This window comes from Hyalella azteca, unplaced genomic scaffold (genome assembly GCF_000764305.2).
Source record: "Hyalella azteca isolate HAZT.00-mixed unplaced genomic scaffold, Hazt_2.0.2 contig17278, whole genome shotgun sequence".
NCBI classification, from domain to species: domain Eukaryota; kingdom Metazoa; phylum Arthropoda; class Malacostraca; order Amphipoda; family Hyalellidae; genus Hyalella; species Hyalella azteca.
The window spans coordinates 260,591-274,463 of NW_025947067.1; the positions used below are offsets into that span (position 1 = coordinate 260,591).

Here is a 13,873-nt window from a genome sequence, read left to right on the forward strand (position 1 = left end):
ATGAAATGCATCATTTTTGAAAATTAACAGATGCATTTGATATCATTACAAAATAGGCGATCGGAAGAGTGCAGGTTTATCAACAAACAACCAGACAAACCAGGTAGTAAGTTATAAACGTGAACAACAGAAACATGGCCGTGAACTCTCGATATTGCGTTCGTAGACAATTAGAATTTGAATAGACAGGCAAGAGCACGAGTAATTTTAACTCAGTAATAGTAGAATAAATTTCTTTAAATTTGTGTAATAAAAAAATCAGAGGGATAAATATATTCAAAGATAATAAATGCTTTACTATGCGCACATTGTTTTCATATCCATAAATTTTTCCTCAAATACTGAAATGGAAAGATAAGAAAATATAATTTCCGAAGCTATATGTCGGGAGATAATTACGGAAGAAACGGACACGATAGGCACAGACGAAACGGCATTACATAGCGCATTATTGCCTTGTTTCTCTGCAAGCTAAACATAACAATAAAAATTTCGCGCTGCGCTCAGGGGGGCGAGCCTAGAAGAGCGGGACAACATGTACGCAAGAATGGTTCGTAAAGAACGCATTCAGACGTTTATATTCACACACTCCAGATTAGAACAAACAAAACAAATAAATATTCATATTAGTTAGTCAACAACCTAGCAAAATTCTTAGCATAATAAACCACCATCACGGATATCAATTCTCCACACGCAGTTCATAGCAACGTTCAACTTCATTAACAAAAATTAGGCATCATCTCGTGGCGATTCTATCCTACAATCACAGTGATTATTCACTATATTCTCAGGAATTTCCATTTACATTCGAAGTAATTAGGAAAAACTTTACAGTAAATCCCTACCGGATTTTCATATTTAGTAGGTACTTCCCAGAAAATTGAACTAATAAACTCTGTTAATTTACTGCATTTCTTTGATTCACCGGAGATATCAATATTTTATTAGTGATTAGGCAGTAAACATGAGAATCAGGGAATTCGTTTCATGTATCAAATCCAATATAATTAGAATATAAATTACTGATCCAGGGCATACTAGAAATTTTGTTGTTTATTCTCTAATATAGAAAAATTTCATTTAGAGCATTATTTGTACATAACGCAGTAGTTATTCCATACCCTATGAACGGTGTTTACCGTGATATATTAAGGGTTAATTCAAAGCTCATGTGGTAATGTTGACAGTGGAAGACATTTCAATCACAGCAACGCGTCCCAAGCCGAACCAACCCACATACAAGCTCACAGTGACCGCTCTCAACTTAACAAGCATTAATATCAGGCAATAGTGAATTAATAATGAATAAATAAACTAGTTCGAACATCCGAGCTGACATGTCCTCAATTGATGTCAGAGACAAAATTGTTCATGTCAGAACAAGGAGGACAAACATTTACAAGAGAAATTAGCAAAAAAAGTAAAGCTTAGATTAATTCGTTAGTTACATGAGAAAAGTTGCTTCAGTATAATAGTTTTCCTGTTGATGTCATCAAAACAACGGTAAAATCGAACTTTGAAGCAGAGAGTCATATTTTACGAGCGCCTCGCAACGAACCATGCGGTATCTTCAGCCCACCAAAAAATTCGTTAGCCTGATGACAGGTTTCGATGGTGACAAACATTCTTGAATTCACAAACGAGTTGTCATTGATTACCAACACACAAGATCTCAAATGGCCAACGCGTTGAATGTTGAAGTTTGTAATTCCGTCACATCTACCAATCAGACGGAATTGCATCACATCTACCAATGTTCCGTGCTATATCTACCAATCAGAGACGAGAAATCGGGAGCTACGTGTAGTTAGGCTGCTAAATGTTCCTATGCGAGTTTCGATTTGAAAGACTCAGAGCGAGTTTTGATTTACAGACTTCCCTTCAAGCATGAAGCTAAAACTAAATGTGGTGCAAAAATACTAACTAAGAAGTCACCCTGACTTAGATGGCTGGTAGAAAAGCATCATGGACGCTAAATCGACGAAATTCGGCACTCGCCTACCACAAATTCAAAGAACATTTAAGCATGAGCAAGCAACCGGTTGACCCAAATAACTTAGTGATAAATCCCAACACTGATCAAATAAACACAGAAGAAACGAGGAAGAACCTTAAAGATATAAGAAAACATTCTTGCAACGTTCACAGCACAACCTTGTTAATTTAGAATTCATTTTGCATTGGATTTTCAAATGAAATAGAAACGATTATTTAGAGAGCAAAATATTAATAGTAAAACTAATCGCATCTGATAAGACAATGCAAGCAATTCTCGGCAAAGAAATTATTACCCTCTAAAAATTCTGTACAGTTTTGTGTTACACCGGAAATTTGTACCATTTAACAATGAACGGCAATAAAGAAATAATGATTATTGGATGAATAAGTAGCATGTAATAAGAAAATAGAAAGAATTAAAAAACTGTAGCAGATTCACCTTGAACAGGAAACATTGAAGTAACTAACTAATGAGAATAATAAGGCACTTGCAAGCAATCAACGGCACTGAAAGGCACCAACTCGATATAGAATTTAGTATCGGTGATACTCCCATATGGCATCCGATATGAGCTGCCCCGTACACCTCCCATAAACGACCTAGGTATCCTCACTAGCCGGAACTGATATAATTCCGGAATGACACAGATATCCTGATCAGCAAGTCCGTAGTTCACTCCTGAACGGCCCACAAACACGCCCACTAGCAGGTCCATAGTTCACGTCTGAAGGGCCCACACACACGCCCACTAGCAGGTCCATAGTTCACGTCTGAAGGGCCCACACACACGCCCACTAGCAGGTCCATAGTTCACTCCTGAACGGCCCACACACACGCCCACTAGCAGGTCCATAGTTCACTCCTGAACGGCCCACACACGCGCCCACATCGCCATCAGCAGGTCCAGGTCTGCAGGGCGGGCAGCCCAGGTCTCTCATAGACGCACTGGCCAGCGATGAAGGTGCGCATTACGTCGACGTTGCCAAGCGTGTCGCCGTCGTCGCCCAGCATGACGAAGTCGGCATCAGCGCCGGCGACAAGGCTGCCCTTCGTCGTCGCCAGGCCCAGCAGCCGGGCCGGGTGCTCTGTCGCCGCTCTCACACCTTCCTCGAGGCTCACACCCGCAGCCTAGAAGTAAAATAAATGAATAACAAAAGAGAAATAAATGTTTTTCCGGAGCAATAATTGTTTTAAAAAATGTTTTCTGAATACCAAATGAAATGTTAAGAGCTAAATGCCTAATCACTCGACGGATGTCGATAAAAATTTAATGCAAATACAGGACGGGAGTATCTTCTTGCAAGTGAATAAATAACTTGAACATTTTTTTCATATAGAACTAATTAAATCTAGCACGTGGTGGTTATTATCTGCACTAGCGGAAATAAAGCACCGAAGCATTGTTTGTAGAACGCACAACATGTTAGTCTTCAGAGAGCAGTGAAGACGCTGTCATGTTATTGCTGTTGTTGTTCGACACAACAAAAACTAATGCCAAAACGAGGTATCTGTCGGCAATGGTTTCGGACGAATATAAACAAGTTTACACTATTTTTTGCGTGGTAAGCATCAGTAAGCAGTAACGCTAAGTATCATCAGTACAGACAGGCAGGATTCAGCAGCACCTTGATGAAGCGCCTGATACACTCGTCCATGGTGGCAGTAACGCTACGTATCATCAGTACAGACAGACAGGATGCAGCAGCACCTTGATGAAGCGCCTGATACACTCGTCCATGGTGGCAATGCTGCCGGCCAGCGTGTCGGTGCCGGGCAGGAAGGCGCGGCGGCCCCGCACCTCCACCGCCAGCTGCCCGATGTTGTGCTCGCCCTCTCCCAGCCCCAGCGCTGCCATCGCGTCCGTGATCAACACCAAACCTGTAAATATAACTCGAAATTTTAAAAACTTACCCTACGATAAAAACAATTTATAAAAAGAAATCACACTGACGATGATTAATACAAAGCATAGAAAAATGAAAGTCCGAATACATTTAAAAATATACCATAATGAAAATTACTGCAGTTATATCATCTCCAAGAACATTAGCATTCAGAAAAATGAAGCTAAGTAATGCATTTAAAATGGGCAACGAGATCTATATATATAATCATAAATTCAAAATCATGTTAAAAAACCAAATTAATTATTTATATGGACCATAAAAATATAATTATAGTATAAGAAAATCATCAATGATCATGGAAGTGAAATCAAATACAAAATTCAACTCAAATGAATGTTAACTTGTTACAAAAAACATCATTTAGAATCATTCTTAAAGTTTCCTAATGCTCTAGTGAAAGGCCAATAAAAATGCCACCTCAGCCAACCCAGAGACTAGCCCTGAAACGTAAAAAACCGTATAAAATAGCAGGTAAACCAATGAGTGCGGAAATAGGGAGAAGCTTCCTGCCTCGTCACGCGAGCGAGCTACCTGCGAGCACTTTTCTGTACAGCAAAGCAACTGCATTCCTGTACGACCTTTAGATCTTGACAAAATCGTATGGGAGAAGAATTTGGTATTGAAGTTGATGATGCACAGAAATGTGGGGATGGTTGAAGCCATGTTTGCATCTTCTGAACTGCACTCACCACCAGGGTGGGTGCGGAGGGCTGCACTCACCACCAGGGTGGGTGCGGAGGGCTGCACTCACCACCAGGGTGGATGCGGAGGGCTGCACTCACCACCAGGGTGGGTGCGGAGGGCTGTACTCACCATCAGGGTGGGTGCGGTGGGCTGCACTCACCACCAGGGTGGGTGTGGTGGGCTGCACTCACCACCAGGGTGGGTGCGGTGGGCTATCCTGAGGGCAGCAGGGTGGGTGTGCACTCCATCAGATATGATGCCGTAGTACACGGGACGAGGTACCACCTTGCTAGTGAGCAGTCCCACTAGGCCAGGGTCTCGGTGATGGAACTGACAGTCAAAACTTTTTTATTAGTTTTCCATAATAACTACAGCGGTCTGTCCTGTTTCATTGACAGTCTAAATCTTTGAAATATAGAAAGCAGCATTAATGCAGTTCAAACTCTTAACAATTTTCTCAGCTTTCTTGACAGAAGGAAATGATCTTGCATGAAGAGCCGTATCAAAATAGTTTTTTATTCACACTTGCCAGCATTAACAACTATCATTTGCTTTGGCTCATCATTTTGTTTCAATATCTGTGAAAGTGAAACAAAAAGTATAAGTGTGAAAGTAATTAGAAGTAAACAAGTTATTAAATTTTCTAGTACAGATTAACTCTGGTGTGCTTGGCTCAGAATTTTGTTTCAATATTTGCGAAAGTGAAACAAAAAGTATAAGTGTGAAAGTAACTTTGAAGTACCTAAACAAAATATTCAATTTTCTAGTACAGAATAACTGTGATGATCAGTTGAGTTGACACACCGGCAGCATGGCATTAAAAAGATGCGTGATGAATGAAGCGCCAGCCACCACCGCTGCTTCTCCCTGCTCCAGGCTGCCACTCGAATGACCTGCAAGCAGTTGCATTAAAGTTGGGAATCATTGCAAACTGAGAAATAGCAAATAAATATTCATTTATTAACATAAACGTTAGTTACTTAAAAAAAATTCATCAACAATAGTTAACTAGACAAACTACAAACAGAAGAATAACAGAATTGTATATGAACAAGCATAACCGTATCAAGACTTCAAGAGCTTGAAAATCATGGGAAACTACAATACACTGGCTCCAACCGCCTTCCTTCATAACAAAAATTTGCACTTAATTTATTTGGAACATGAAATTAATTCCTTCATTCTGGGTGTTTGCATTGAAAAATTTCTATGAAGAATCAATCATCAGTGAGGCTCAATGATTGCAGCTTTCAAAGTAATAAGCGAAAAATCAAGAGCAACAGAGACATGCGTTCTTGCGACAACTGGAAGCAAGCCTGGCGACGGGCACAAACTAAAGCCATTGTTACTTTTGGCAGTAAAGTTTGTCTTCAAAATGAGTAACTTGCTGGAAAATGGAAATAATACAAATGTCATCCAGTTATAATTTTGAAGTTTCCATTTTAGAGTGTGTTCAATACACTGGTACCATTAATGACTCGAAAGCACTAATGAGTTGTTTGCATGGAATTGAAGTAAATTATTCGCAATCCACGGCAATTAAAAGTTCTCTCTTGAAATGTCATGAGATGGTTTGTTTTGTCATTAACTTTACATTTACATTATTTATAAGAATCTCCTTATTTACCAACCCCAGAGGTGAAAGGGAATTAAGATTAAATTTAATTTACCAAACCCTAAGGTGCCTGAGGTGCAAGGGATTCAAGATTAAATTTAATTTACCAACCCCTAAGGTGCCTGAGGTGCAAGGGATTCAAGATTAAATTTAATTTACCAACCCCTAAGGTGCCTGAGGTGCAAGGGATTCAAGATTACATTACTGCTAAATAAAAGCCAAGTCTCATAGACATTGACGGCTCACCGACAGACACAACAACGCGACGCTGGGCGAGGAACTCAACGGCCTGCTCAGCTCCAGGCAGCTCAGGGGCGAGAGTTATCATGGCCACGTGCTCCAGCGACCCGTACACCTCCTCCAGCACTCCAGGGCCCTGAAATACCATCTTATCTTTCATATTGATCTTACTTCTGTTTATCATCACTGAACAAGAGGAAATTATCTCAAAGTATCTCCAAACATAACTGAATTTAGGCTGTAGTAGCAATATATCATCAGGTATAAAGAAAATGTTGCTAATTTTAAAAACTTGTTACAAAAAACGTATTTTTAACACAAAAACAAATCAAACTAATAAGTGTGCATAAAATGAAAGGCCTTACATGTCTTTTTTTTGAGCGAGTTTGTTCAATAGAATTATGCTGTATTTTTATAGATTGCAATAGATAACATAATAAATAAAAGTTAAGCTTCACAACAACTATGGAGATGAATAAAATTTCAGTCAGGAATAAAGTTTAGGTCTTGAATAAAGTTCACAATGGAGATGAATAAAATTTCAGTCAGGAATAAAGTTTAGGTCTTGAATAAAGTTCACAATAGAGATGAATAAAATTCCAGTCAGAAATAAAGTTTAGATATAGAATAAAGTTGAGAAATGAATGAGGCAGACCTTGGCAAAAGTGAGCATGTGTTCAGGAGGATGAGCACCTTTCTTCTCAGGGTTGATGAAGGGACCTTCAACGTGAGCCCCCAGGACAGCTGCGCCTGCTCTGCTGCCTGGTCTACGGCTCAGCTGCGGCAACACCTGCATGAAATATTGTAATAAATATACATCAAGTTCTATATCATAACAAATTCAACATTCAAAAGAATGCCCTGCCACTGATTAGGTACTGCTGCTTCAATAGGATATGAATAGTTCAAAATTGTATTAAAAGGATGCAGAAAACAATTTTGTCACTATACTATTATTACAAATGCTATTATTATTGATATATTTACTAAATTGTCTATTATGCCTCCAGGAGCCTCCTTATAATAAAATTTTGGGCAATTCATTTTGCATGAAGACAGAGTAGCACTTCATTTAATATCATGTAAAACAAACTCTAGCATTAGAAAATACCACCTCAACTCCAAAGCAATAAATTAAAAACAATTCAAATAATGAATCATTAGAAATATACAAGAATATAATATCTAGCTTTTACATATACATTTGTGCATGTAAAAAAAAAAAAACAGAAAAAATTCTGGAGCACCGGAAAATTATTTCTTGCATTAGACCAAAAAAAAAATAGGATGAAAAGTATAACAATCATGCACTCAAAACAAATTCGTTGTTGTCTCCCCGTTGTCTCTCGCACTGGTGCGTGCGAGACAGCACTGGTGCGTGCGAGACAACACTGGTGCGTGCGAGACAACACTGGTGCGGGCGAGACAACACTGGTGCGGGCGAGACAACACTGGTGCGGGCGAGACAGCACTGGTGCAGGGGAGACAAAGAATACTGCAAAAACGTCAAGCGGCAAAAGGCTCTTCGATGTCAAGTCTTTTCACTGATGTGCGTAAAATGGCGCCGCATAATATACATGTGTTCATTGTACCATTTCATTGTTCTAAGACAGGTCAGACAAGTGCTTTACACAACTTTTGAATTAGAATGAACTATCTGCAAATTAAAAATGTGAGTCACAGCTGCGGAAAAAAGTCACTCCAAGCACATCTTATTTCTGAGGAACTCACTTCAACTGAAACATGTTAACTTGCATTTTCGATGATACCGTAGGTAAATCTTGAATACTTGTTATATTAGTCATTGCTCATTCAGTCAAGTAACTGCAATGTATGCTGTACTGCAAACTACAGTCTCTGTAGTAGGGTATAGCATAATTACAAGTAAAAGTTTAAATTTTGATACTTTTCTGTAACCTCTCTTCTATGTGATGTGATCTTAAAAAAATAATAATGGCAATATATGCATATAGGTTTTGTGAAGAACATCGTCCTGCATCAATACAATAAAATAATTTCAGTATTTAAGTAAGCTGGAGTTGATTGTTTGAAAAACTGCATAAATTGAAAATAAAATTTAAAATTTGTCACCGGGCGCCTGCCGCAACTATTAAACTTGTCAGAATGATCAGAGCCCTTACGGCCAAACGCCGTTAACATCTTGTAAAAAGTTCAATTGCACTTTATTGCACTGGGATGTCCATTAAAACTTCGGTAACACAGATAAAACGTAGTTATATTTCTGCAAAGCACAGTTTAAAAAAAACAGGCACGGTTAAAAGTTAAACTAGAGTGACATCAGGTACATTATTGAGGAGCAGTTTAATTAATCTTTCACGGCACAGCCACGACTCAGCCTAAGAGCAAGGAATAGCTGAGAGTTGACAGAGCGGAGTGAGAACAGGTATGAACCTCACTGTAGGGCTAGCGGGACACAACTACCTGACTCACAGCCGCTCAGACATGCTTGCACTACGTCGCTACCGCCCAAGTAAGGTCTGACATAAATGTTACATAGGTGGCTATGCTAGATGTGGCATTCGGTATGCCCACAAGATAAAATGAACACAGCTAATAGTGAACTAAGTTCATCGTTCACAAATTGATCGCACATCATGTTTTATTTTGCTGCATATATCACAGAGTCTGCTGCTAGTTGTCAACATGTATGCCAGTGCAATGGTTGAGTAGTATGCATTGCACAGCTACAACACAGGCCTATACGGCTATACCTGCATTAAATTCCTGGGTTGCCACTGCGGCTAGGCGTATGATAGCCAGTCCTTACAAGCTATGCCGCAAACTCAGGTAAGTTTGCTCTAGAGTTTGGGTGGGTATTATCACCCGCCTTAAGAGGCCGGAGGCCCCTATTGATGTTTGCTTATTAACTAATTTCAGAAATTTTTATCACAAAATTTCATTCAGAAAATAACGAAATTACAGTAGAGGTAAAATCCCAGAAGATGGATGATTGTAATACATCATGTAATGATTCTGTATAGAATTGAAAAAAGTGAAAAATTTGGATCATCACAATCTAGACAGAAAATTTTGAAATTGCAAATGTAAGTTTGCATCTACAATCATCATAAAGAAGCTTTCACATTTCCCCTTCATAAGGTTAGATACAGAATCACTAGGTACCGTCAAACGGGGTATACCAATAATAAAGGGACAGTCCTCTAACATTTCGTAGAAATGCTGTAGCAGCTTAACTAATTAAAATATTGCAAAACCAAAAATAGTGCCATAAAGTTCAACACTTTTGCTATCTATGTAGAATAGAGCGGGTTAAGAAATCATACATTTACTACCTCTAAAAAATCCCTGAAAAAGGGTGAAAAGTTAGATTTTGGGAATGTACCTCTGCTAAGGTCTGTAGCAAAAAAAATATTAACCATATTAAAAAATTTTACTTGCATAAAGGATGCACACTAGTGTTGGCTTAAAAACACGATTAACAGAATTTGTGTGGCTCATTCAAAAAAAAAAATGATGGCCATTTCCACATGATGGGGTAACAAGGGACACCTCTAAAAATGCATTTACACTAGAACCTTGGTTAGCAAAGGCTCCAGTTAACAAATAAATCAATTAACAACAAAAAATTTCAATTACATTTACCTTGCTCAGCAAAAAAATTTTGCTTAACAAAAAATGCATCATTGGTCATCACAAAACTGTGCATGGAATGTCATAGATAGAATTGTTCACTGGGCAACATAGAATGAAAAGTATAATTAGGCTAAACTATGATTTTAATTTCTCAAAAAAATATGATGGTTGTCACAAAAATATTCCTTTCTGTTTCAGGTACCTACATTTGAAACAATCTTTTATTTGTTATAGTGAATGCACTTGATTCAATTAAAATTGTGCAAAATTACAAGCCATCCTGTAAGCATAGCTACAGAAGAAATACTACATTGCTGCTGATATGAAACTTGCAGTAAACAAGGTTGTTTTAAATGCACAATGGAATGTCCATGAATATGGTAATATGACATCAATAATATGGTAATGTATGGATAAGGTAATATCGTATCAATAAAGGAAAAATAAGTAAAAATCACAGAAAATGTCATTTATTCTACATCTACATCATCTACAGAGGAAGAGGAAGACTTCATAGTACTGTTAGTGTTAGTAATGAATGAGTAGTACACTCTGCATGCTTCAAACGTTTAAAAATAAATTTTATTTCAAGTATCCCTTATTACCCCATTCCCAGGGTTAGTTCAGGAGGCTTTTATTTTGCCTTTAGCATCTTAAAAATAGCATATGGAATTTTTTCAGAGATACCATATGATAGCCCTTGCAAATACCTTTTAAATGAGCCCAAACTTATTTATGAAATGTTTCATGGTAAGAAGTTGCTAGGGAAAAATGCTCAAAGCTGTCCGTTATTTCCGTGTTTGATAGTATATACATATATGAATAATAATACAGAAATTGAGAATTTTTGAAAACATATAATATAAGCCTAAGGCACATAATAAAAATTTTAAAAATTATGTAATAAACATTACTTTATACAGGTCTGAGAATCATAAATAACTGAATAAAATTCTAAAACCTTTTTGTAGAGCTCAGGAGGAGAAGTGACAAGCGTGGGGCAGAATGATGTGACGCCTGTGGACAAGAGCCCCTTGGAGACAACACTGACTGCCTCAGCCACTTTTGTGGGGTCAGATGAGAAGTCAAAGCCATAGCCACCTGAAAATAAATCAAGCAAGATGAGTATTTTCCAGAAATTTTCTTAATATCAGAAAAAAGCAAAAAGATAAGAAAAAATTATGGCATTTTGTCATTATTTTGAGTTGACATGATGACTTGATGAGAGTAGAAAATGAATAAATTTCCAAATTTCAACAGATCCACCCCTGACCCTGACCCCCTGAGTGACCTAACGAGCTGACCATAAACAACATATTTTCATGTGCTAAAATGCAACTTAAAAAAATTATTGCCTCAAAATAAAAGTGACGTATAACTGATTATTACTGATGACTTGAGACGAGTTTGCACCTTCGAGTTTCAAAAAAATTTGCAGCACAAAAACTAAACTCACAGATGCATACTACAAATACCATAGATTTTCATTTCTATTTTCTAAGGCTGAAAAATTTACATTTTACAAACAAGCAGCTTTATAAATCTAGTCTAAATATCTGACCATCTGAGTGTCTGAAGGTCTGAGTAGCTATGACCACTGACCAGTCATAACTTACCTACCATGATACGGTACCATCAATATTCAATAACATTGAAGCTGCCACTCAGCACAGTGCCACAGACTGCAAAGTTTAGTTTAGTATCATGATTGACCTCAGAAGTAAGAACTAAGAAAGTACTCAGAGACCAGAGACTCCAGTGGCAGTGGCACTGTCACGGACTCACGGTCAGTCGGACAGTCACTCGGACTCACTGTGGCAGTGAGTCTACTGTCTAGGTAGTCAATGTAAATGAGAGGATAAATCTACTAAATTAAAATTACATTAAGTCCTTACCATTTATCTGGACATCAATGAAGCCTGGAACAAGTAAAGCATTTTTGCAATCAACAACTGTTGTGGGTTTCTTTTTCTCGCAATAAAATACCGGTTCAGGGTCAATAATCTTTCCGTTCCTCACTAGAAGTTGCTGATTTGAAACAATTTTACCATCTAGGAACCTTCTGCAATTACGAAACTGAATAGTTACATCATCGTCTTTACCAGAGGAATTCATTTTAATGTAGAAATGGTCAGATAATTCACCGACTCGAGTTCGAGCTTGCAATCATAGAATACGATTTTAAATGTCACTGTTACTGAATCAGACTCAGTGTCTCAGTGAATGCTAACTACCGTAGCTCTCCGCAGGTGCTGAAGTGTTGTGAAACCGATAAAACCGATTACTTTTGGGATGCATGCCAGAGGCCAGCATTGCCCAAGACCAGCACATTTTTCATCCTCCTTTCCGTGCGTAAGCCTGCTAAAGGGCAGAGTAGACTAAGGGATTATATGTTAAAAAGCCAAAGGTACAAATCTCCTTCATGGAAATTAACCAGCGAGCTAATGAGAAGTAAGCCACCAATACAATCGCTCTACGCCGTATTTAAAACCGTCCAACAGCTCTATGCCATGCCGTCTAACCTCCTCACGATTTTCGGTAAGCAACTCCCTACGCCATACCGCTGTTGATACACAGCCAGCACTCCAGCCCGTCCGTTCGTCGCAGCTGTTTTCCCCCAGCATAACTCTACCTCCACGCTTACCCCGTCTCCCCGCCTTTTTCACCGACTGCCGGACGGCTTTTCTTAGTTTCTGCTCACTTGACTGCATTACGCTATGAAAATAGGATCTATACGAGTTTTAAACTAACTTAACCTAACCTAACCTAATTCGGATAAGCATCAAAGATCTGCGACTACAGCTGCTTAGGTGCCAGATGACAATATCTATAGCATTTAGATGCTTGATGTTGGCTCCAGGGCTGATTTGAGCGTTAATTTGCTGGTCTACGGCTGCGCACCCATTAGGTTGACCCACGAGAAGTTCCGCCTTTAGGTTCAGCTTTCTTGTTACGTCACTGAGATCGAGAAACGTAAACAAGCCCGTCATTCCATAGCGGATTGGTTGACTGATTTGATCGCATTTCGTTGATTGGTTAATGCCCGTGACGTCACTGAGATCAGTGACGTCACAGGCGAACAACAAGCTCCATCCGTGAAAATATGCTTCTCATGGGTCAACCTTTAATTTCGCCCAGTCATCAACCATGGGGACATGAGTCTCCTACCGAAGACCACCACTGCCTTGGATGTAATGGACCATCATGATTCCTGCCTTCCGGAACGTAGCCTTCAACACTTCTGGCCAATACTATCTAGGCCGTTCCTCGAACCAGCCCTCGGTCGAACGGCCACTTGTCGAAGGACAATAAATTTTTGGAACAGAACTATGCTATCTGAAACCTAACCTCAGATGCGGTGTACGTAAAATTACGTAATTTAACGATGCCTGGAAGTCATAGTCGATCCACGGCCTGGTGGTGCACGGCATAATTTATGCAAGGCCGGAGGAGGACAAAGCCGAGTGGTTCACGGGGGGCGCATGCCGGAAGCCAGCTTTGCCAGACTTCACACATATTTCATATTTCTTTTCGCAGGTAAGACAGCTAGAAGGTATAACAGCCTATGAAGTCAAGTGCTCAAAGTCAAGTCAAGTCAAGTGCTCAACGCCGGATGTCCACAGCCACAAAATAAACTTGCTAAAGGTAAGCATGGCCATGCTGCATCTGGTTAAACCTCTTCCGGCCTAACCTCTTCAGGCCTTACCTACACAAGTTGCAACATTTCTCCACACAAAACAAACGCGAGCGGACCTAACCTAACCTTTTTGGCTGCAGGAAGTTAGAAAGGCGGTCCAAGTGAGCTGGTAG

At 39.2% G+C, this 13,873-nt stretch overlaps 1 protein-coding gene across 5 annotated transcripts; it reads right to left on the reverse strand.

Moving 5' to 3' along the window:
• Positions 1 to 281: 281 nt before the first annotated feature.
• Positions 282 to 12,389, reverse strand: LOC108671773 (N-acetylglucosamine-6-phosphate deacetylase). 5 transcript variants are annotated; one of them, XM_047885191.1, is made up of 9 exons: positions 11,959 to 12,389; positions 11,025 to 11,164; positions 7,104 to 7,238; positions 6,455 to 6,584; positions 5,398 to 5,486; positions 4,785 to 4,923; positions 3,711 to 3,880; positions 2,882 to 3,130; positions 282 to 2,743 (listed from the first exon to the last, which is right to left on the reverse strand). In XM_047885191.1, exons 1-8 carry the CDS (start codon positions 12,176 to 12,178, stop codon positions 2,897 to 2,899), a joined length of 1,257 nt encoding a protein of 418 aa, XP_047741147.1. In that variant the 5' UTR covers positions 12,179 to 12,389; the 3' UTR covers positions 282 to 2,743; positions 2,882 to 2,896. The 5 variants fall into 5 exon arrangements, 4 of the variants coding, with proteins under 4 accessions (XP_047741147.1, XP_018014835.1, XP_018014834.1 ...); XM_018159346.2 differs by having other exon boundaries at positions 282 to 2,818; positions 2,865 to 3,130; XM_018159345.2 differs by having other exon boundaries at positions 282 to 3,130.
• Between the last annotated feature and the right edge of the window lie 1,484 nt (positions 12,390 to 13,873).

What these genes read in the sequence shown, in the direction of transcription:
- LOC108671773 (XM_047885191.1), bottom strand. Translation starts at nt 12,178, where the DNA reads ATGAATTCCTCTGGTAAAGACGATGATGTAACTATTCAGTTTCGTAAT. An exon ending in CATTGATGTCCAGATAAATG is followed by an intron (nt 11,165 to 11,958) that starts GTAAGGACTTAA and finishes ATTTATTTTCAG; the next exon opens with GTGGCTATGGCTTTGACTTC. An exon ending in TCGCGTTGTTGTGTCTGTCG is followed by an intron (nt 5,487 to 6,454) that starts GTGAGCCGTCAA and finishes AACTGCTTGCAG; the next exon opens with GTCATTCGAGTGGCAGCCTG.